Here is a 17,152-nt window from a genome sequence, read left to right as displayed (position 1 = left end):
GGGTTTGTTTGGAGATTTTCCCCGGTTCTTTGATTTTGAACGCCCATGTTTGTTTGAGCTCTTTGATTTGCTTCTTCCCCTTCGATCAACACTGAGAGCATTGCCTGATGAATCTCCAGTTTCCCGTTTGCGAATACTTTCGCTGAGAACTACATCTCGAATTTCATCAAACTTCAGTTTATCAGATCCTCGGGAACTGCTGATTGCGGCAACAACAGTATCCCATGACTCGGGTAAGGATGACATCAAAATCAACGCTTTAATTTCATCTTCGAAATTAATTTCCACCGAACCCAGTTGACTTATGATCATATTGAATTCATTTATATGATCCGCAACACGTCCACCTTCAGACATCTGTAGATTGAACAATCTACGCATCAAATACACCTTGTTCATAGCCGACGGTTTTTCATACATATTTGACAGCGCCTTCATCAGATCTGACGTTGTCTTCTCCTTGATGATGTTAAACGCCACGTTTCTGGATAGCGTCAACCGGATCATCCCTAAGGCTTGTCGATCCTTGAGCTTCCACTGTTCCGTGGTCATGGTATCCGGCTTCACCCCCAACAGAGGTTCGTGAAGATCTTTCTGGTACAGATAATCTTCAATCTGCATCTTCCAGAAACCGAAATCGGATCCATCGAACTTCTCAATTCCAATCTTTGAACTTTCCATCTTCACAGATCGTGGTGAATTTTGCCTTGCTCTGATACCAGTTGTTAGGATCGATACCAGTTGTTAGGATCGCACAACAACGCACACGCTCGATCTAGATGAACACAAAGAGAAGGATAGAGAGAAGTTGCAAGGAGAACTCTGGCTAAAAGGATTTTTTATTGATGACTTCAGGCATGTACAACAAGAGAGTACAGAGAATAGAAAAGTACATTTAAGAGCTTTACTGGACGGGATATATATATGGTTCAGTCTACTAAATATAGCTTTACCAGATTTAACCATCTACTATATATAGCTATGTACCATATATAGCTTTACCGGATATAGCCATTGACCAAGCTATAAATACAGGGAGCAGACTCCATAACTCAACAGGAATAACATATTTTTTGTACATCATATTTATGTATTTGCGAGATACTCCTGAAAGGTGTTCTATTTTTGATACCGGATAAAATAAATCTTGGTCTTTGTTCCCCTTGTGATGGAACCAGCAAAGTATCCGCTTGGGATCATGAGGGTGTACATGTCAAGTATCTGCTTGGGATCATGTCTTCTTAGAGCTATTTTGGATGTACAATTCAATTTTGGCTGTAATATTCCATTTTAGTTCGAAAATGCAGTCGTTCTTCTTAGGCTATTTTGGATGTATAATTCAATTTCCATTTAAGTTGGAAAATGCAATGTTTGGGTAATGGAAGTGATGAGGGGTAGTGGAAGTGATGAGGGGTAGTGGAAGTGATCCCAGGTAATTCAGTGTTATGGTTCTTCATTATTAATGGTGTAATTTATCCTTAAAAAAATTGTCGAATTCTATGTTATAAAAAAAAAAAAAAAAAAAAAAATTATTTCACAAATATTATTAAAGTTTTTAATTTTGTATTCAATATATATATATATTTATTGTCTTATAGGTTTAAAAAAAAAAAACTGTATTAGAAAAATTAAAAATCTAAATTATTTTTTTCTTTTTTTAAAAAATAGTCCCTAGATATTATACAAACCACGTGAGCTGATAGTTTTGTTTTCAAGTTAATAATAATAATAAAAAAAAAATATAGCGGAATTGTCCTTTTTATCACAATTCTCTTGTGGTCCCCACTCTATGGATATATATAAAAACGTAAGAGACTAATTTCAAAGTTTATCTCACGACCGAGTCACCGACTTACCACCACTCACACACCAGTGGAGAGAAAAACATCAACACAGAGAAAGAGGAATGGCCGTGGTCGTAATCGACGGATCTACGGTGCGAAACTTCGTGAACGACGAATCTCATTTCAAGAAGAGCGTGGACGAAGCCTTCGCCTCTCTGGATCTGAACAACGATGGCGTTCTGTCTCGATCCGAACTCCGCAAGGCCTTCGAGACACTCCGCCTGATCGAGACTCACTTCGGCGTCGACGTCGTCACTCCGCCGGAGAAACTCACTCAACTCTACGATTCGATCTTCGAGCAGTTTGATTGCGACAAAAGCGGCACCGTCGATGCAGAAGAATTTCGGACGGAGATGAAGAACATTTTGCTCGCAATCGCCGATGGATTAGGCTCGTCTCCGATTCAGATGGCGCTCGATGACGGCGATCAGAGTTTCCTCAAGCAAGCCGCAGATCTGGAGGCTTCAAAGCTCGCTCAATCGTCGGCCTGATCGCGATTTCTAGGTTTGCCGTTTCCGTTTCTTTTTTACTCCTTTTTCTTTAAATTTCTGTTATCTATATGAAGATGTTTGAATCTGATTCCACAATAAAATAGATCCTGATTCGCCGTTTATGAAGGAAAGAGCGATTCAGATTTAAACCTGTGGAGAGAAAAACGAGCAGATGAAGAACGAACAGGATCAATATCTAGGAACAATGTAAAATGGAGAGAATAAACGTTTGCTGGAGTTTTTTTTGTGGAGCAATTTATTCTGGAATTTATATCGGTGTTTGCTTGTTCGTTCGCGATTTTCCGCTTTTTCCGATTGAAATCGAGGCATGGGCTCACCCACTGGTCCATCGAAACAGGCTTCTCCAGGCCTCAGAAAATCGCAGACGCATCCATTTGATTTTTCTTAATTTAGGACCATTTTTTTTAGGCTAAATTATACCCAAAAAAAAAAAAAAAAAAAAAAAAAAANTATTTTTAAATTTTGTTTTATTCTTACATTTGGAATTTTTTTCCACTAATCACTAATTTAAAGTTTCAAATATATATATATATTCTTCATTATAAAGGAAAAATTGGACGTAGTAACTTATGGAAAAATTTTATAGAAGACTGATATTATTTATAAATAGAGAAAAATATAAACATTCATTTTAATTTTTTAATCGTCTTGATATATAATTACATAATTTTTATACCTGTCGTTACATCAATATTCATCTTATTTTAATTACAAAATTATCAACAACAAAAAAATATTGTTAATATGTTAATAAACTAAAATCTACAAGATAGCTATTTCATGTATTTTGTCATAAATTTTCAGAAATAATATTTTTGTATTTTTATTTGTTTCACAAAATTTCACTTTAAAGTATTAGACATTAAATAAAACTAAAAAAGTGGTTGAACTTCATTTAAAGATTGAATTATTATAATTAAATATTATAATAATTAGGAAATTTAAAAAGAATTAAAAAATGAATATTTTAAAGTTATATGTATTAAATTAAATAGACATAACTTTCAACCACTCCCTATTTAGACTTTTGGAAGCTCTTACAATGACCATGTAAAATCCTTGCATTATCTTCAAATGGTTCATAATGCAATTGAATTTGGCTATGAATTATGGAAGTTGTTTATTATGAATTTAAAATAATATTTACATTAAAATGCGTTTGCATTGTAAGAAAACGACAGACTTAATTATAAAAACAAAATGAGATTAAAAAAAAAAAAAAAAAAAAAAAAAAAAAAAAAAAAAAAAAAAAAAAAAAAAAAAAAAAAAAANATTGTTGACGGAGAAGGCGCGGTATATTATTGATATAAGGTTTCAATAAAAGCTGACTTGTCGTTTTCTTTTGGACCAAATGGCAGTCTATATAGTCTACGATACCTTCATAATGCATTAATTATTAATTAAAAGCTGCCATCTACTTTACTTTTTATAAAAGAAATATATAATTAGAGACTAAACCACAAACCCTATGACCGAGTGGGAACTAACGTGTGAGTAGATACAAATGAGACAATAATGGGTCCAATGCCAACTAGACTCGAGGCGAGTGTTAGGATCGATACCAATTGTTAGCTTTAATATCAGTTGTTAGGATCGCTCAACAACGTCCACAAAGAAAATTCAATGAAGAATATTGGCTAAAAATTTTTATTGATGACTTCGATATGTACAAGAGAATACAGAAAATGAAGAAAAAATACATTTTGAGCACTAGGGGTATATATATGGTTTCAATTTACTAAATATTGCTTCCAAAGATTTATATAATTTAGCAAATATATCTTTATCAAATCTTTACCAAATATCTACCATCATATATATCGATATTTACGAAATATGTTCCAAATATATCTGTACTCTAGGCATCAGGCTCCATATCCAACAGTGAGTTGAACTCTTCTCTTTGAGAAGCATGTTTTTTGCTAACCCGTAATCCATATCTCCTCTAATTGACCCGTTTTTCTTTTTCTATACTTAATTCAAAAGGAAAATAGAGATAAAAAGAGGATCACTTCTTATGTACTCGTCCGAAGAAATGATTCATTGAAATAATGAGTTACCATCGATATCGACACATATGAGATTTCATCTCCTCAACAAGTTTAGGAATGAGCATCACGACCCTATTGTTCCGATGGAGAGAAGAACATATGATTAGCTTTTTCGAAAAATTTTCAAACAAACAATTTCTTATTTTACTAATTAGTATTCATAATTATTAATTAGTTTTTGAAAAATTTAATGAAATAAATACAAACTTCAAAACATATCCCAAATAAAGTAATGTCCCTAACTTCCACGTGGAAATTAGAATTTAGGCACGACACCTTCAAGGAAAGAAGAAAAGAAAGTAATAAACGGAATTAATTTGTTTTCCCCAAAAAGAAAAAAACTATTGTTTTATTATAACACGCACGTGGGAATTAGAATTTAGACACGAAACCTTCAACTAACGGTTTTTTTTTTTTTTTTTTTAAAGAAATAAATTAATTGATATTCTGACCAAACCAAACATGTTTCTAATTTCTAATTCAATTCTAGATTTTGACCTATACTATATTTTATAAATTATATAATTAGTTATATGACTCGTAATTTCTAAATTTATAAATAGCATAAAAGTATAGACGATCAAATGATCCAAGAGTTCGATCAACTTGAACTATTCAACCCAAACATAAAATTTTTGAAAAATCGAAAATTTAGTTGATTTGCAAGTTAACATTTTCTTTTTATCGAATCAATCTAATCCATTCGAAAATAGGATCACAACACTGCACTCTACATTATTTTTAATAATTAGTATAATTAGTAAAGGTTAAATAATATTTTATAAATAATTAAAAACACCCAAAGATTATCCAAAAGAACAGGAAGGTTCGTGCCATTGTCGTCCAGCTCTCTGTTCCAAACATGGCGGCTACAGGGTCAAACAACCTCCGCCCAACACCTTTTCTTCTCTATAAAACCTCCATTTTCGCTATCCCATTTCAATCCCATCTCCACCAATTTTAATCCCATCTCAGATTCACCCTCAAATCTCTATTATGATCCCAATTTTGGAATTCGATGTCGCCGGGATCTTCCTCAAGATCGCCATGTTCGTCGTCGTTCAGGTTCTTGTCTATTTGATCCTCTCCCAATCATCCAATCTCTTCTCCAACGACACGAAATTGAGATCTCTCAGCTTTAAACCAGCTCGTTCCGTTAGTATTCGTCGGTTGTTGGCAGCTCTTTCCGACCTTCCACCCGGCGGTGAGCTTTCTCCATCGTCGAATGTTCCGACTCCCTCGTCTGTTCGTCGGGAGCGTTCCGACGACAGTGGCAGGTTTTAGAGAATTGCGTCGGATCGAATTGAATCGAATCGATTAGCAATGTAAAGTGAAAAGTAAGCAGCGGTAGTTTATGTTATTTGTTAATTTAGATTTTTCTTTTTTGTATTTGTTTTTTGAATTATTCTTTTGTTCTTTGGTAATGGAAATTATTTCATTGGTGCATTTAAAATATTTTCTATTAATACGTAGAATTAATTTTTAAAATATCTACGTCCCAAATTTATAGAAATGTCAAGAATGACGTAGATACAATGAAATTGGTAAAAAAAACTCTCATAAATATGTTTACCCCTAAATCACGAATGTTAAAACTTCTAAATCAAGTTAATTTCATTCCAAATGAAGGTAACTCTCCGAAATTTGATCTAACACATAATAAAATCTTTAGATAAAATATCAAAGAACCCCACGACAATAAAAAATTACTCCAAGTGAAAATAAGATATGAATTATTTTGTTGATCGAATATCTCAAGACAAAACATTTATATGTGATTCAAATTACTTCATAAATAAGATTTGATCAAGTCAAACTTGAACGATTCTAGCTATGTAATCTAAACTATATTAGATATTTCACGAGTTTTAACCTTCCTACTTTATTATCATAATTTTAAAGTAAAAAAATAGTGTTAATATATATTAATGAAACCTTTTAACTCGAGATTATCATCTACCCAATTTAAAACTATTTAAGAATAAATTAAGTTTGACAATTCTATAATGCAAATTGAGTTTATCTTGTGGTAATTGTAACGACTTTTTTCGTATTTTTTTCAAAGCTCATATTACATAATTAAAATGTCTTTCTTCATACCAAAATTGTATGACGTGGCATATTGTGTCGTGCAATTGTCCAATTTTGTTGATGTGTCAATCCAATTCTTACGTTGGTTGATGTGGCAAATGACACGTCTTGATGACCTGAGACTATTTGAGTGCTATCGTGTGGTAATACTTGTTGGACATGTGGTAATTCTGACGTGTCAAATAACTAGTCAGAATTTTCGACTTTTTTACTTCTATAAAAAAGAATAGGATTAGATTCGTTTAAGTTGTTCTTGAGCTAGTTGGGCGAAGCTAGGTTGATCTCAACTTCGGAAAAGTTGAGATTGACCTCGGGCTTGAAGATACTAGAGTCAATCTCGACCGACTCGAGGTACATCTTCCCTTGAGCCCAAATAGAGAGATGAAAATGTCGTTAACAATTAAGAATTTAATAATTTCATTCTAAACTATGAAATTACATTCAAATTGAATGGACAAAAACATATGAAAATTCCAAGAACATTGGAAAGAGATCATGAAATTCATCGAAATCATTCAATTTCTTCATCTTCATCTTCATCTTCACCCACAAAGCAATCAACATGAACCCCAAAATCACAATCCCCACAACAATAAACCCAACACCCATTTCCTAACCCACCCTCACAAACGCCGCAGCAAAACCCCTTCCCCTTATAATGGAACACAAGGCGGAGCGGGTGGCCGTGGTTTTTTCCGATCACGGTCTCCGGCAAAGCGGCGCAGTGGATGTGGAGGTCGAACTGGCATCGAGGGCACCGGTAGATGAAGCCGGAGCCCAAATCGCCGCACGCATCACAGGCGAACTCTCCGCCGGCGTACGGCGGAGATCCGGCGAGAATGAGGGGGTGTTTTGGGTGAGAGGGGTGGTGGATCTCTGGCGGGAGGGAGAAACAGAGGTCGTGGAGGTGGAATTCGCATTTGGGCTTTATGCACTTGTAGGCGTCGCCGGAAAGCCGTAGCTCGCAGCCTGAGCAGATGGCTCCGTCGTCCTCCGCCACGGTCGCGGCGGCAAGTGGGTGGCGGTGGCTGAAATGTTGGTTCAGCATTTGTCTCTGGTTTTTGCTCTGTTTTTGTGTAACGAAGATGTGATTGGATGATGAGAAGATAATGATCAATGAAGCAATAATGCGTCTTTGTACGTCAACCTCATTAATTCTTTCCGTGTTTATCGCATTCTTTTTTTTTTTTTTTTTTTTTAAAAGGAAATTACGATTTTAAAATATATATAAAAATCATTTAACTTAAAAATTGGCAAATAAATAAATAAATATATAAAAATTATATTTTTTAAAATTTTCATTAGTTAATAATAAAATATTACTTTTTAAAATAAAATCATTGGATTAAAATATTGCTATAATCTTAATGCTATGGAATATTTCAATCATTCATTAATTTCCAACTTTTATTTTAATTTTAAAATTTTGTTCATATACTTTTAGTATGGTTTGATTTTATTAATCTCATCAATTAGACCAATATTTCGTGTCGAATCCGATAATCAATGAATAAAATATAAAATGTGGGTGCATAAGAGAAACGTGTTAGACTGTGTTTCGACTTAGTTGAGTAAACATGATGTTGGGACAAAATGAGCAAGCATAGTGTAAAAACGTGTTAGGTTGTGCTAAAAAAGTTGGACTAACTAAAGTGAAATTAGAAGCGTAAGTGCAATCAACCCCCCAGAAATATGAATACATCGTCTACTCCTGCCATGGTGGTACTGATTCCATTTGCCACCGTAACTTTTCGATTACTTGAGTATGGTTTATATATTTTAAAATATTGAGAGTAGGGAGTCATGCGATGAATTGAACCAAAGTCTATGATCCAAGAATCGAACCTTGGAACTTGATGGTTTGTTGAGGGAGTCCAAGTATTATTGAATCTATTAGTATGTGACTTTTGTTCTGATTTGGACTCCGGCTCGTGCCTTCGACATGTCTTCTTGTTTTCCAACCATGATTTTGTGAACCTTCTCGATTTTCCCAAGGTTGGGAGGTTTTCCAATCAACTTTAGGTTAGGATTTATGCCTTAAAGACTCGTAATTAATTATTTGATTTTTAATGATAATTTTATTATTTTATTTACAATTTAATATTATCTATCGTATGAAAATCTAAGATTATTAATGAAATCTTAAACCATATGTAGTTGAAGACAACAGAGTCATGTTCAAATAATAATTTGAACGGTCTATAGTATATGGATAAAGTTCGGTGCCTTTATACGGGTAACACGATTGATATAATCCACTTTGTAATTCTTACAAATGATTTGATTTAAATTGTTCATGTGGAGACATGTGAGTGGAGGTATCTTATATAATGAGTTTGTATAAGACTAGACCACGAAATATATAATTTATTTTTATAAATCCGTTAATTGAGAAAATTAATATTTCACATGATGATCATATGCGACTCGATCTTAATCCTAAGTGAGTTATGAACTTCTGTCTGTGAGAGCTTATCTTTTAATTTGCATGTGTGAGAATGACTCTCATAGTCGATGCAATATATCTACCATTTCGGGGACTTGACCAAATAAGGAGTTGGTAACATAATATTACTGGATGGAATTCACTCCTTTCTATATCAGAAAAGTAGATGAGTTATTCTATTAAGTGCGGATTTCGGGACTTGAACAATGGTGTCCCACCCTTTCATTGGCTTGAGAGGGACTTGGTTTATGATTGGATCATAAACAAAATTTTCATTAGATAATTAGTGGTACTTTGGGTGAAACATGTAATTATAAGGGTAAAACGAACTTCTGACCTAAATGTAACTATGAACAACTTGTGAATGATTGAATTTTTTTTGTAATGATTATATCAATAGACATAATTTATCCTACCGTGCATAACAGTGCAACTCTTCATCTACAGTGGAGTGACCTATAGTTAACAGTAGCTATCGGCAATGATGAAGGTTTCACTGATCAAATTAGGATTTGATTTGATTTTAAGCTGTAACATCATGTTCCAAGTTTAAATTAAACGACTATCTTTTCATATTTACTTTTAGATAATTACATGTCTATTTTAAAGAATTACTGGTCGAGGTAGTGGTAGAAGATGACAAGCGTGTGGGGTTCACGCTCGCGTGGCTGCACATCATCGAAGGTGGGAGGCGTATGGTGAGCACGTGTTGAGCTCCGGTTCATCATATTCAACTCATTTTGATATGCTCTACCAATATTGGTTGATTTAACGTTGAAAATTATTGAAGATAGGTGTATTTAGAAGATATTGGGAAGACATAGCCTCTTTAAGAACTGAGGTTAAGCAATATAGGTAAGTAGTTTATCAAAACTCCTAAACAAGTTTTAACTCATTATTGACGTGGAACACATCGATCACGTGATTAGGAGCTTAGTTATAATATATGCGTGTGAATCATATGACTTAAATTGTAATAATCATACATGCATGCATAAAATATGGGCCTGTTAAAAATTTACGGGAGAACTCTAGTTTATGCTATGAGCCTGACATAACGTATGATTATGTAACATTGTATGGATATGCGATATTATAATATAGTTTGATGTAGGAACCATTAGGAATTCAAGAAAGGAACTCTAATAACGATTAGGCCTTATGTACACCCATGGCTGGATGGATGATAGGATGAGAGGGCATGGACTAAACCTCACAACACCTTGATCGATGTGCTGAGTGCTAAGTTAGAGTGATGAGCATCACGGTGTTCCAAATGTTCCAACTGAACCTATTACATGATCCAAGACCAAGAAGATTGAACAAACATTCATTCTTCATATGCAAAATTGGATAAGCTCGATTCAACCATTATGTCAGGCTCATCATGGTGTTCCAAATGTTATAACTGGACCTATTACACGATCCATGACCAAGAAATTAAACAAGCATTCATTCTTCATATAAAAAATTGGACAGACTCGGTTCAATCATTATTTCATGTGTTACAAGCTAATTCGATTGATAAAGATTTACATGCAAAATGTTTAGTAGACAGGTCGTATTTGATCGAGAGTGAGTTTTACATGCAAGTCTAAAATTTATGATAAGCATAAATAGAGTTAACAGGTAAATGATAGTTAAGATACCTTCAGACCTATAACGTTAGTCAAAACTTCATTGGAAACTAGAAAGTGAGCTTGTGAATGAGGGACGGATTCGACCAAGGACCTGATCCAAACAAAAAACCTTCACATGGAAGTTTAAATTATGAAGTGTAAATATACTGAAAAGATAAGATAATTAATGTAACTTGTTAAAAACAAACTAGCTACTTACGGAGTAAATTAATGACTCACACAAATTATTTTTCTTTTTAGATAGACGAGATGAAGTATGATTGAAACGATAGTGAGGTTGAACTGGAGATTTCAAAAATCATACCTAGATCTTAATTGTAAATATATGTAAAATATGATTGTTTTTGTTTTATAATAATATTAAAATATGAACCGTATAAATGCTAACGACATGAATCGAGTTTGAGGGTGAGCGGGCATTACACTTATTGACCACAAAGCTCTATAATTAAGAAGTACGTCTTAGATTTTTTTTTTAATTTCTTTTTTTAAATTGAATGTTCAGAAACCAATCTAAAATTTAAGCTCATGTTAGTGTCGGATAAAAACTAAATTTACGGATCGGTATATAAGCTTAGTTGCTCATGACTTTGAGTTAAAAAAAAACATGTTTTTTTTAGCTTGGCAAGCGAAAATTTAACATTTTATCGATTTAATAAATATATTCTTAAATTTTGCATTTTATTTAAAATGAGGGGTAGACTTTCAAAAATATTCTTAAATTAAAAAAAAAAAATCATTAATTCTTTTAAAAGAGTTTCTTAGACTTGTAAAAGCATACGTATTAGTTTCTAAAAATTTCATTAATAACTTTAAATTGATAAGAATTTCAAAAATATTTTATTTTATTTTATTTTTTAATTTAAAAATTTCTTTATATGGGTCAAAAGTAAGATTATAAAGTTTTGACAATAATTTATGAAATATTTATAGACTGTTTTCGTCCAATGATAAGAATTTTTATAAACTTTTTTTTTATAAAGAATATTTTTTAAATATTGTACTGATCTAAAAAATATTTTTCATTTTTAAAGAAAATAATTTTTATCTAGAACTCACAGTAAAAAATATAAAAAAATTTAAATTTAAGTTTTAAGATAAATTATAAAATTTATGGATATTTTGATTAGTTTAACCTAACAAAATTAAGTATACTTTTCAATTTTTTTAGGTTTACAATTGTAATTAATAAAATAAAAGAATGTATAAAATATTGAATAAAATCATTATCTTAAATGCACTCTTCCATGTGATATATTTATTATATTGAGACAAGTTGCTGTGTGTTTACCTGTTCTTTTCTTTGCTTTATTTCATGTCCCAATGTGTACTTTCATCCACCTAACATACAAGAAAGTTGTTTTGAGCTGAATTTTTGTTGTTTTTTCATNTTTGCACAAAATTAAAAAAAGAAGAAGAAAACTTAGCATAATATGACACGTATTAAAAATACAATAGGTTCGCTATTGTAACCTAAGGGCTACAAATTAAACGTAGAAATTAATCTACTCTTACTTTACTTGCATGGTCACACAGCTAAATGTGAATTATGTAAGAAGCAAATGGTTGAGAAGGCCGCATGAGCTACACAAAGCGCTGATTAGGCACCCTTCAAGTCGTATGCCCGTGACGGCATGCATGTCCTTTGTTGATCACCTCAATCGCTCACCTGGGCTGCAATGAGGCCCACTTAGCCTCATGTGCTGCATGCCTGATCCCTTGCATCCGCGCCCCACACCAGTATCCATGTGCCGCTTGTTTGCTTGCATTGTATGTCGATGGCAGTGCCCGTGCACCCCTGTTTGCCTGCCGCTCGCTCACATGACTATAATTTCTGCCCCCTCCCCATCAGCTATACCTCGTGCCCGCACACTAGTACACCCCCGCGCACTCCCTTTTTGTCGCCAACGCTACTTCATTTTTTCTTTCCTTTTTAAATTTAATAAAAGTTCCAAATCTCCATATTACACGTGTAATGACTCATGCGAAATTCTAATTTAGCACTTAACGACCATAAGCATTCCTACAACATGGTTATGTTATCTATCGCTAGTTTTCTAAAAGTGAAAACTATTATTCATATTCATAACTTCTTAAGAGTAAAAACTATCTCTAGAGACTTCCATGCACATGATTATGTTTTTTAAGAATGAAAACTGTACCCATAGACCAACACGAGTCCTACCAGCATACTTTGTCCTTATTCATATGCATCTTAGGAAAATTTTCGAGAGGTTACTCAATATAGAATTGTTCCAAGCAAAGTATACTTAACCATGAAATTCTTATGATTGAGCTACAGAAAAGGAAAGTGCACTCTGTTGGTTAAGTAATAACTTTAATTTCCTTTAAACGTTTCTTAATGATCATATCCTAAAGATCACTCTCATTCCAATGTTATCTCAGTTCATTTTTGCCCAATAAAATTTAAAACAAGAAAAATAATATTAACAAAAAAAAAAAAAAAAAAAAAAAAAAAAAAAAAAAAAAAAAAAAAAAAAAANAAAAAAAAAAAAAGAATATGGAAGATAATATTTTATTCTAGATATTCTTGAAATTCTAAATTTTTTATTTTATTTCCTAAACTAATAATTTTGATTGCTTGTGATATTATTTTTTCGTTTAATTTTCACTTGCCAAATCGACGTTTCTAAAATGATAGCTCGTAATCTTATTTATATTAATCATGCAAGTGTTAGTGTACTTTTAAAATATTTATTTTAAGAACAAAATAAAAAATTTAAAATCAAAATGATTTTAAACCTATTTTGTATTTTTAAAAATTTAGGTTTAAATTCAATATGATTAATCCTTTTATTTTTAAAAAGGTGTATTTTGATATATATATATATATATATATATTATTTTTTATTTTTGAAAATATAGAGATTTAAAAGTATTCAAATTTAAATATTTATTTTAAAAAAATATTTTATGCGTCACGAATGACGATTTTGGGAATTATGAATCGGTAAAGCGAAGGAAAAGGTAACAAATTTACTAAAATCGTTCACCAATAGGAAGACGGTATTTTGTATATACTAAAACGACGTCGTATGGATTCTCTTCCGGTACGTCCGCCATTCAGTAATTTTGATCTTTCAGAGACACTCTGTAGGCCGTATCGTGATAATTGATAAGGGCGAGCCAAATATCCTCCTCTCTCCGCCACCGCTTCCTTTCCTCTTCCGGCCACCATCTCCGCCTCCTCCTCACTCTTCACTTCTTTCGTTTCTCCGGCTCTTCTCCAGGAAGCAGCGTCGTGGAGAATCCACTTGCACAGTTCTGATATTGGATTTCCAATTCCTTGCCGATGGATGCAGTGCGGCTTTGATCGAGGGGCTTCGGATTGCCCGAATCTTCGCCTGATAACAGGTCTTTTCTATTCTCGGTTCTGAATTTATTGTGAGTGGTTTTCAAGATTGTTTTGATTTGTTGTATCGAGATCTTTCTTGGGTCGTTGTTCTAGGTTTTTCAAAAAAGTCAGTTTCTGATTTCACGGGGGAATTTGGATTTCATGAAAATTTGGAGAGTTTCCATGCTATTCTGTGGATAATTGAAGCAAAATTTTCTAACAGTGGATAAAATTGGTGCTTAGGGATTACTATTTTTATTATTATTTAGGGTATGTGGAATTCTTGAGGCTTTTGTACTGACAGAAGTGAAGCTTTTTATTGTTCAATGGCAGGAGCAGAGATGGTTCGATTGGCTTCTTGAATTTGAGAATTGTTTTTAGTTGTGAGGTTAGAATGAAAGGAAAGATTCGGTGTAGATACTAATGGGAAATAACTCAAGAGAAGATATAATGGACCTCGATTTGAATCAGGAGCCTTTGGATCAATCTTATGATTCAGTGGTAGGGTTAGACACCATACTGAATGACCTTGAAAATGCTCATGGACGCATTGAAGAACGCATTCGGCAACTTGAAGCTGTTACGACAAGGGCTACACGGCGACAGAGATGGCGACATGCCCCGACTGTAACTGAACCTGCTGACACTGCAGCAGCTTACGCTCACCTTGAAAGACATGATACTGGTGATGATAGTGCTGCCCAGGAAAGAGTAGCTAATTCTACCAAAACTAGTAAAAAGGATGGCTCTCATTTGGTTGCCAAAGCATTGGGGATGGATTCAGAGCTGAAGCCCACTGGAAACAAGATGGGAAGCTTTTTTGATTGTAATATATGCTTGGATGTTGCGAAGGATCCAATATTGACATGTTGTGGTCACTTATTTTGCTGGTCTTGCTTTTATCAGTTATCTTATGTTCATTCAAATGCCAAGGAATGCCCTGAATGTCAAGGTGAAGTTACAGATACTAGCATCATTCCAATCTATGGCCATGGGAATGGTAATCGTGCTCAGAAGTCGAAACCGAATGATTCTGGTTTGAAGGTTCCTCCCAGGCCACGTGCTCAAAGGATTGAGAGTATGAGGCAACAAATTTTGTTCCAGGGGGCATCTTCTTCTCTCATTGAAGAAAGGATCCAGCAGATTAGCAACATGATTGGTGCAATGGGGGAGCAATCTCGATCGCAGAATTCTGACATTATGCATGGAAGGATTGAGAGGACTAATTTGTTGGGCCGGAGGCGTCGTGCATCCCAAGTATTACCTGTTACTGAGAATGAGAGCAATCAACAAAGCCGATCCCTTCAAGTGTCTAGGTTGCTACTGCAAGGTGCTGCCTCATTTTCATCTCTTTCATCTGCTTTGAATTCTGCAATGGACTCTGCTGAAAGATTAGTTGAGGACCTTGAAACATACATTCACAATCATGGCGCAAGTAGAAGCCGCCCACACTCTCTACCAAATAATCCTAACAATGGAGACCCCTTGTCCGGTATTGCTGCAACTGTGCGATCGGATGGTATCCCTCCAGATCCTGTTGGCGGAATCACCTTTCTGGTTCCCCAATTCGAGTCATCTTCTAGAAGTATGGATATTGCTACTAATATTGCACGTCTAGAAAACCAGACCAGTAGTGGTACAGAATTCGACCGAATAATACTCCCATCTCCATCAACCAGGAGGAGAAGTGAGTTACCACGACGGTCAGATTTGGACAATGAAAATTTACAGGAGCGAAGGAGGAGGAGATTGGGATAATTGAATTGATAATGAAGTTCTTTCTCATCGTATGAGCTATTTATTTACTTTCACTTTTTTCTTTTAAGTTATTGAATTTTCTTCAACCTTGGGAAGATCCTTGCTGGTGTGAAATCCCCACATAAATAACAGCTAGCCTAAGAAGTTTGATGGTCTATTCTCTGATAAGGTACTGGAAGATTATGAAGTGGTGCGATCTGGCCAGCTTTCCAGCTGCAGCACACTCCTATCATGTGGCGAACTGGCTGTTGCGAAAGCGTTTGTTGAATTTTTTCCTCCTTCATAGAAGATGCATATTTGATATCGGTATTGCTATGTTGGTCAAATAGCAGATGGTGTAATGGTAAGCCCCTGTAATATATACACGCTATCTGCATGTCCCTTCCTCCTCCCAATGAATTTGGCATCCAAAATTTCCCATGTTCTAGATAGATAGATTGTGCTGCTGTTGGAAATTACTGGAATCAATCTGTACCTTTTCTTCTGAAATTCTTTCGTTGAAGAGAAGACTTGTGTTTGAGGGAAAACCTTTGCGTTTGCTTCTTCTTTATTGCCTTTTATTTTACTATTATATTGATCTTGGTTTTATCATAACATACTAATGGCCAGGCAACACTTCATTTGCAATTTTTCTTGAATAAAAGAACTGATCAAAGCATGCCTACATAGACTATGCTCATTCTGCCCTACTGAACAAGACATTGGTAATTGCTGCCTTTTGATATTGTTTCTTTAGGAGGAATCCTCTCATTTCACATAGGTGGGTGAGAGAAACTCATATCTATATATTGGATCCTCTGATTATGAGAATTATGCTTCTTTTTAGTTCTTCCCGTCAATGTTTGATAATTAAATGTTGATGGGCAATCTTTACATGTTCTGTCAACAGTTGATCTTCTGTTAATGTTGTTATCTACATGGCCTAACTAAGATTGGAGTGGAGTAACTAGGATTAGAAGGTGTAGTATTTGACCATATTCTATAATATTTGACTTCCACATATGAGAAGTCTAGTTTGGAAGGACAGGAAATTTGAGGAAGTGTTGGATTATGTGAACTGCAAGGAAGAATGATTTGTGATGCTGAATTTTTGGGTGATGAACAGATTTGCTTGTAAAGTAAGAAGATGAAGAGGATATGAATATGAATAGAACCAGTTGGGCATCCCATCAGAAATGATAAGACAGACAGAGTGCATGGGGATGGGTGAGGCCCTCCAATTATTGCCTTCATCCCTTCCCCACACACCATTAGCTCTCACCTTTTACTGTCTTTTAGGGGCCCATCCCTTATCTCTATATCCCTACTCTGTTTCTTACCATTCTATTAGGGTGTTTCTTACTCTTGGTTAGGGTTTTTTCTACTTTGGATATGCTTGTTTAGTTGTCTCGAGATTATTTACTTCACGTGTTATGATCTTCGTGTTATTAGACAAACATATTGGTTGCTTTGACA

The 17,152-nt window shown here is 34.3% G+C and overlaps 3 protein-coding genes across 4 annotated transcripts; 2 read left to right on the top strand and 1 right to left on the bottom strand.

Annotated features, from left to right (window-relative positions):
* The first annotated feature begins 1,834 nt into the window (after positions 1-1,834).
* Positions 1,835-2,624, top strand: LOC111790245. The gene is made up of 2 exons (XM_023671106.1): positions 1,835-2,348; positions 2,440-2,624. The coding sequence occupies exon 1, from the start codon at positions 1,907-1,909 to the stop codon at positions 2,333-2,335; it is 429 nt and encodes a 142-aa protein (XP_023526874.1). The 5' UTR covers positions 1,835-1,906; the 3' UTR covers positions 2,336-2,348; positions 2,440-2,624.
* Positions 2,625-6,891: 4,267 nt separating this feature from the next.
* LOC111791179 lies at positions 6,892-7,619 on the bottom strand. Its single transcript, XM_023672422.1, has one exon. The coding sequence runs from the start codon at positions 7,544-7,546 to the stop codon at positions 7,010-7,012; it is 537 nt and encodes a 178-aa protein (XP_023528190.1). The 5' UTR covers positions 7,547-7,619; the 3' UTR covers positions 6,892-7,009.
* A 6,038-nt stretch (positions 7,620-13,657) lies between these two features.
* LOC111790954 lies at positions 13,658-16,265 on the top strand. 2 transcript variants are annotated; one of them, XM_023672095.1, is made up of 3 exons: positions 13,658-13,959; positions 14,273-15,726; positions 15,867-16,265. In XM_023672095.1, exon 2 carries the CDS (start codon positions 14,363-14,365, stop codon positions 15,695-15,697), a length of 1,335 nt encoding a protein of 444 aa, XP_023527863.1. In that variant the 5' UTR covers positions 13,658-13,959; positions 14,273-14,362; the 3' UTR covers positions 15,698-15,726; positions 15,867-16,265. The 2 variants fall into 2 exon arrangements, with proteins under 2 accessions (XP_023527863.1, XP_023527862.1); XM_023672094.1 differs by having other exon boundaries at positions 14,273-16,265.
* Positions 16,266-17,152: the final 887 nt, after the last annotated feature.

Source organism: Cucurbita pepo, chromosome LG03 (genome assembly GCF_002806865.2).
Source record: "Cucurbita pepo subsp. pepo cultivar mu-cu-16 chromosome LG03, ASM280686v2, whole genome shotgun sequence".
Taxonomy (NCBI): domain Eukaryota; kingdom Viridiplantae; phylum Streptophyta; class Magnoliopsida; order Cucurbitales; family Cucurbitaceae; genus Cucurbita; species Cucurbita pepo.
The sequence above is the reverse complement of the archived record's forward strand: the minus strand, read 5'-3'. Positions and strand labels throughout refer to the sequence as shown.

Excerpts from the sequence above, each read along its gene's own strand:
- LOC111790245 (XM_023671106.1), top strand. The coding sequence starts at position 1,907 with ATGGCCGTGGTCGTAATCGACGGATCTACGGTGCGAAACTTCGTGAAC.
- LOC111791179 (XM_023672422.1), bottom strand. The coding sequence starts at position 7,546 with ATGCTGAACCAACATTTCAGCCACCGCCACCCACTTGCCGCCGCGACC.
- LOC111790954 (XM_023672095.1), top strand. The coding sequence starts at position 14,363 with ATGGGAAATAACTCAAGAGAAGATATAATGGACCTCGATTTGAATCAG.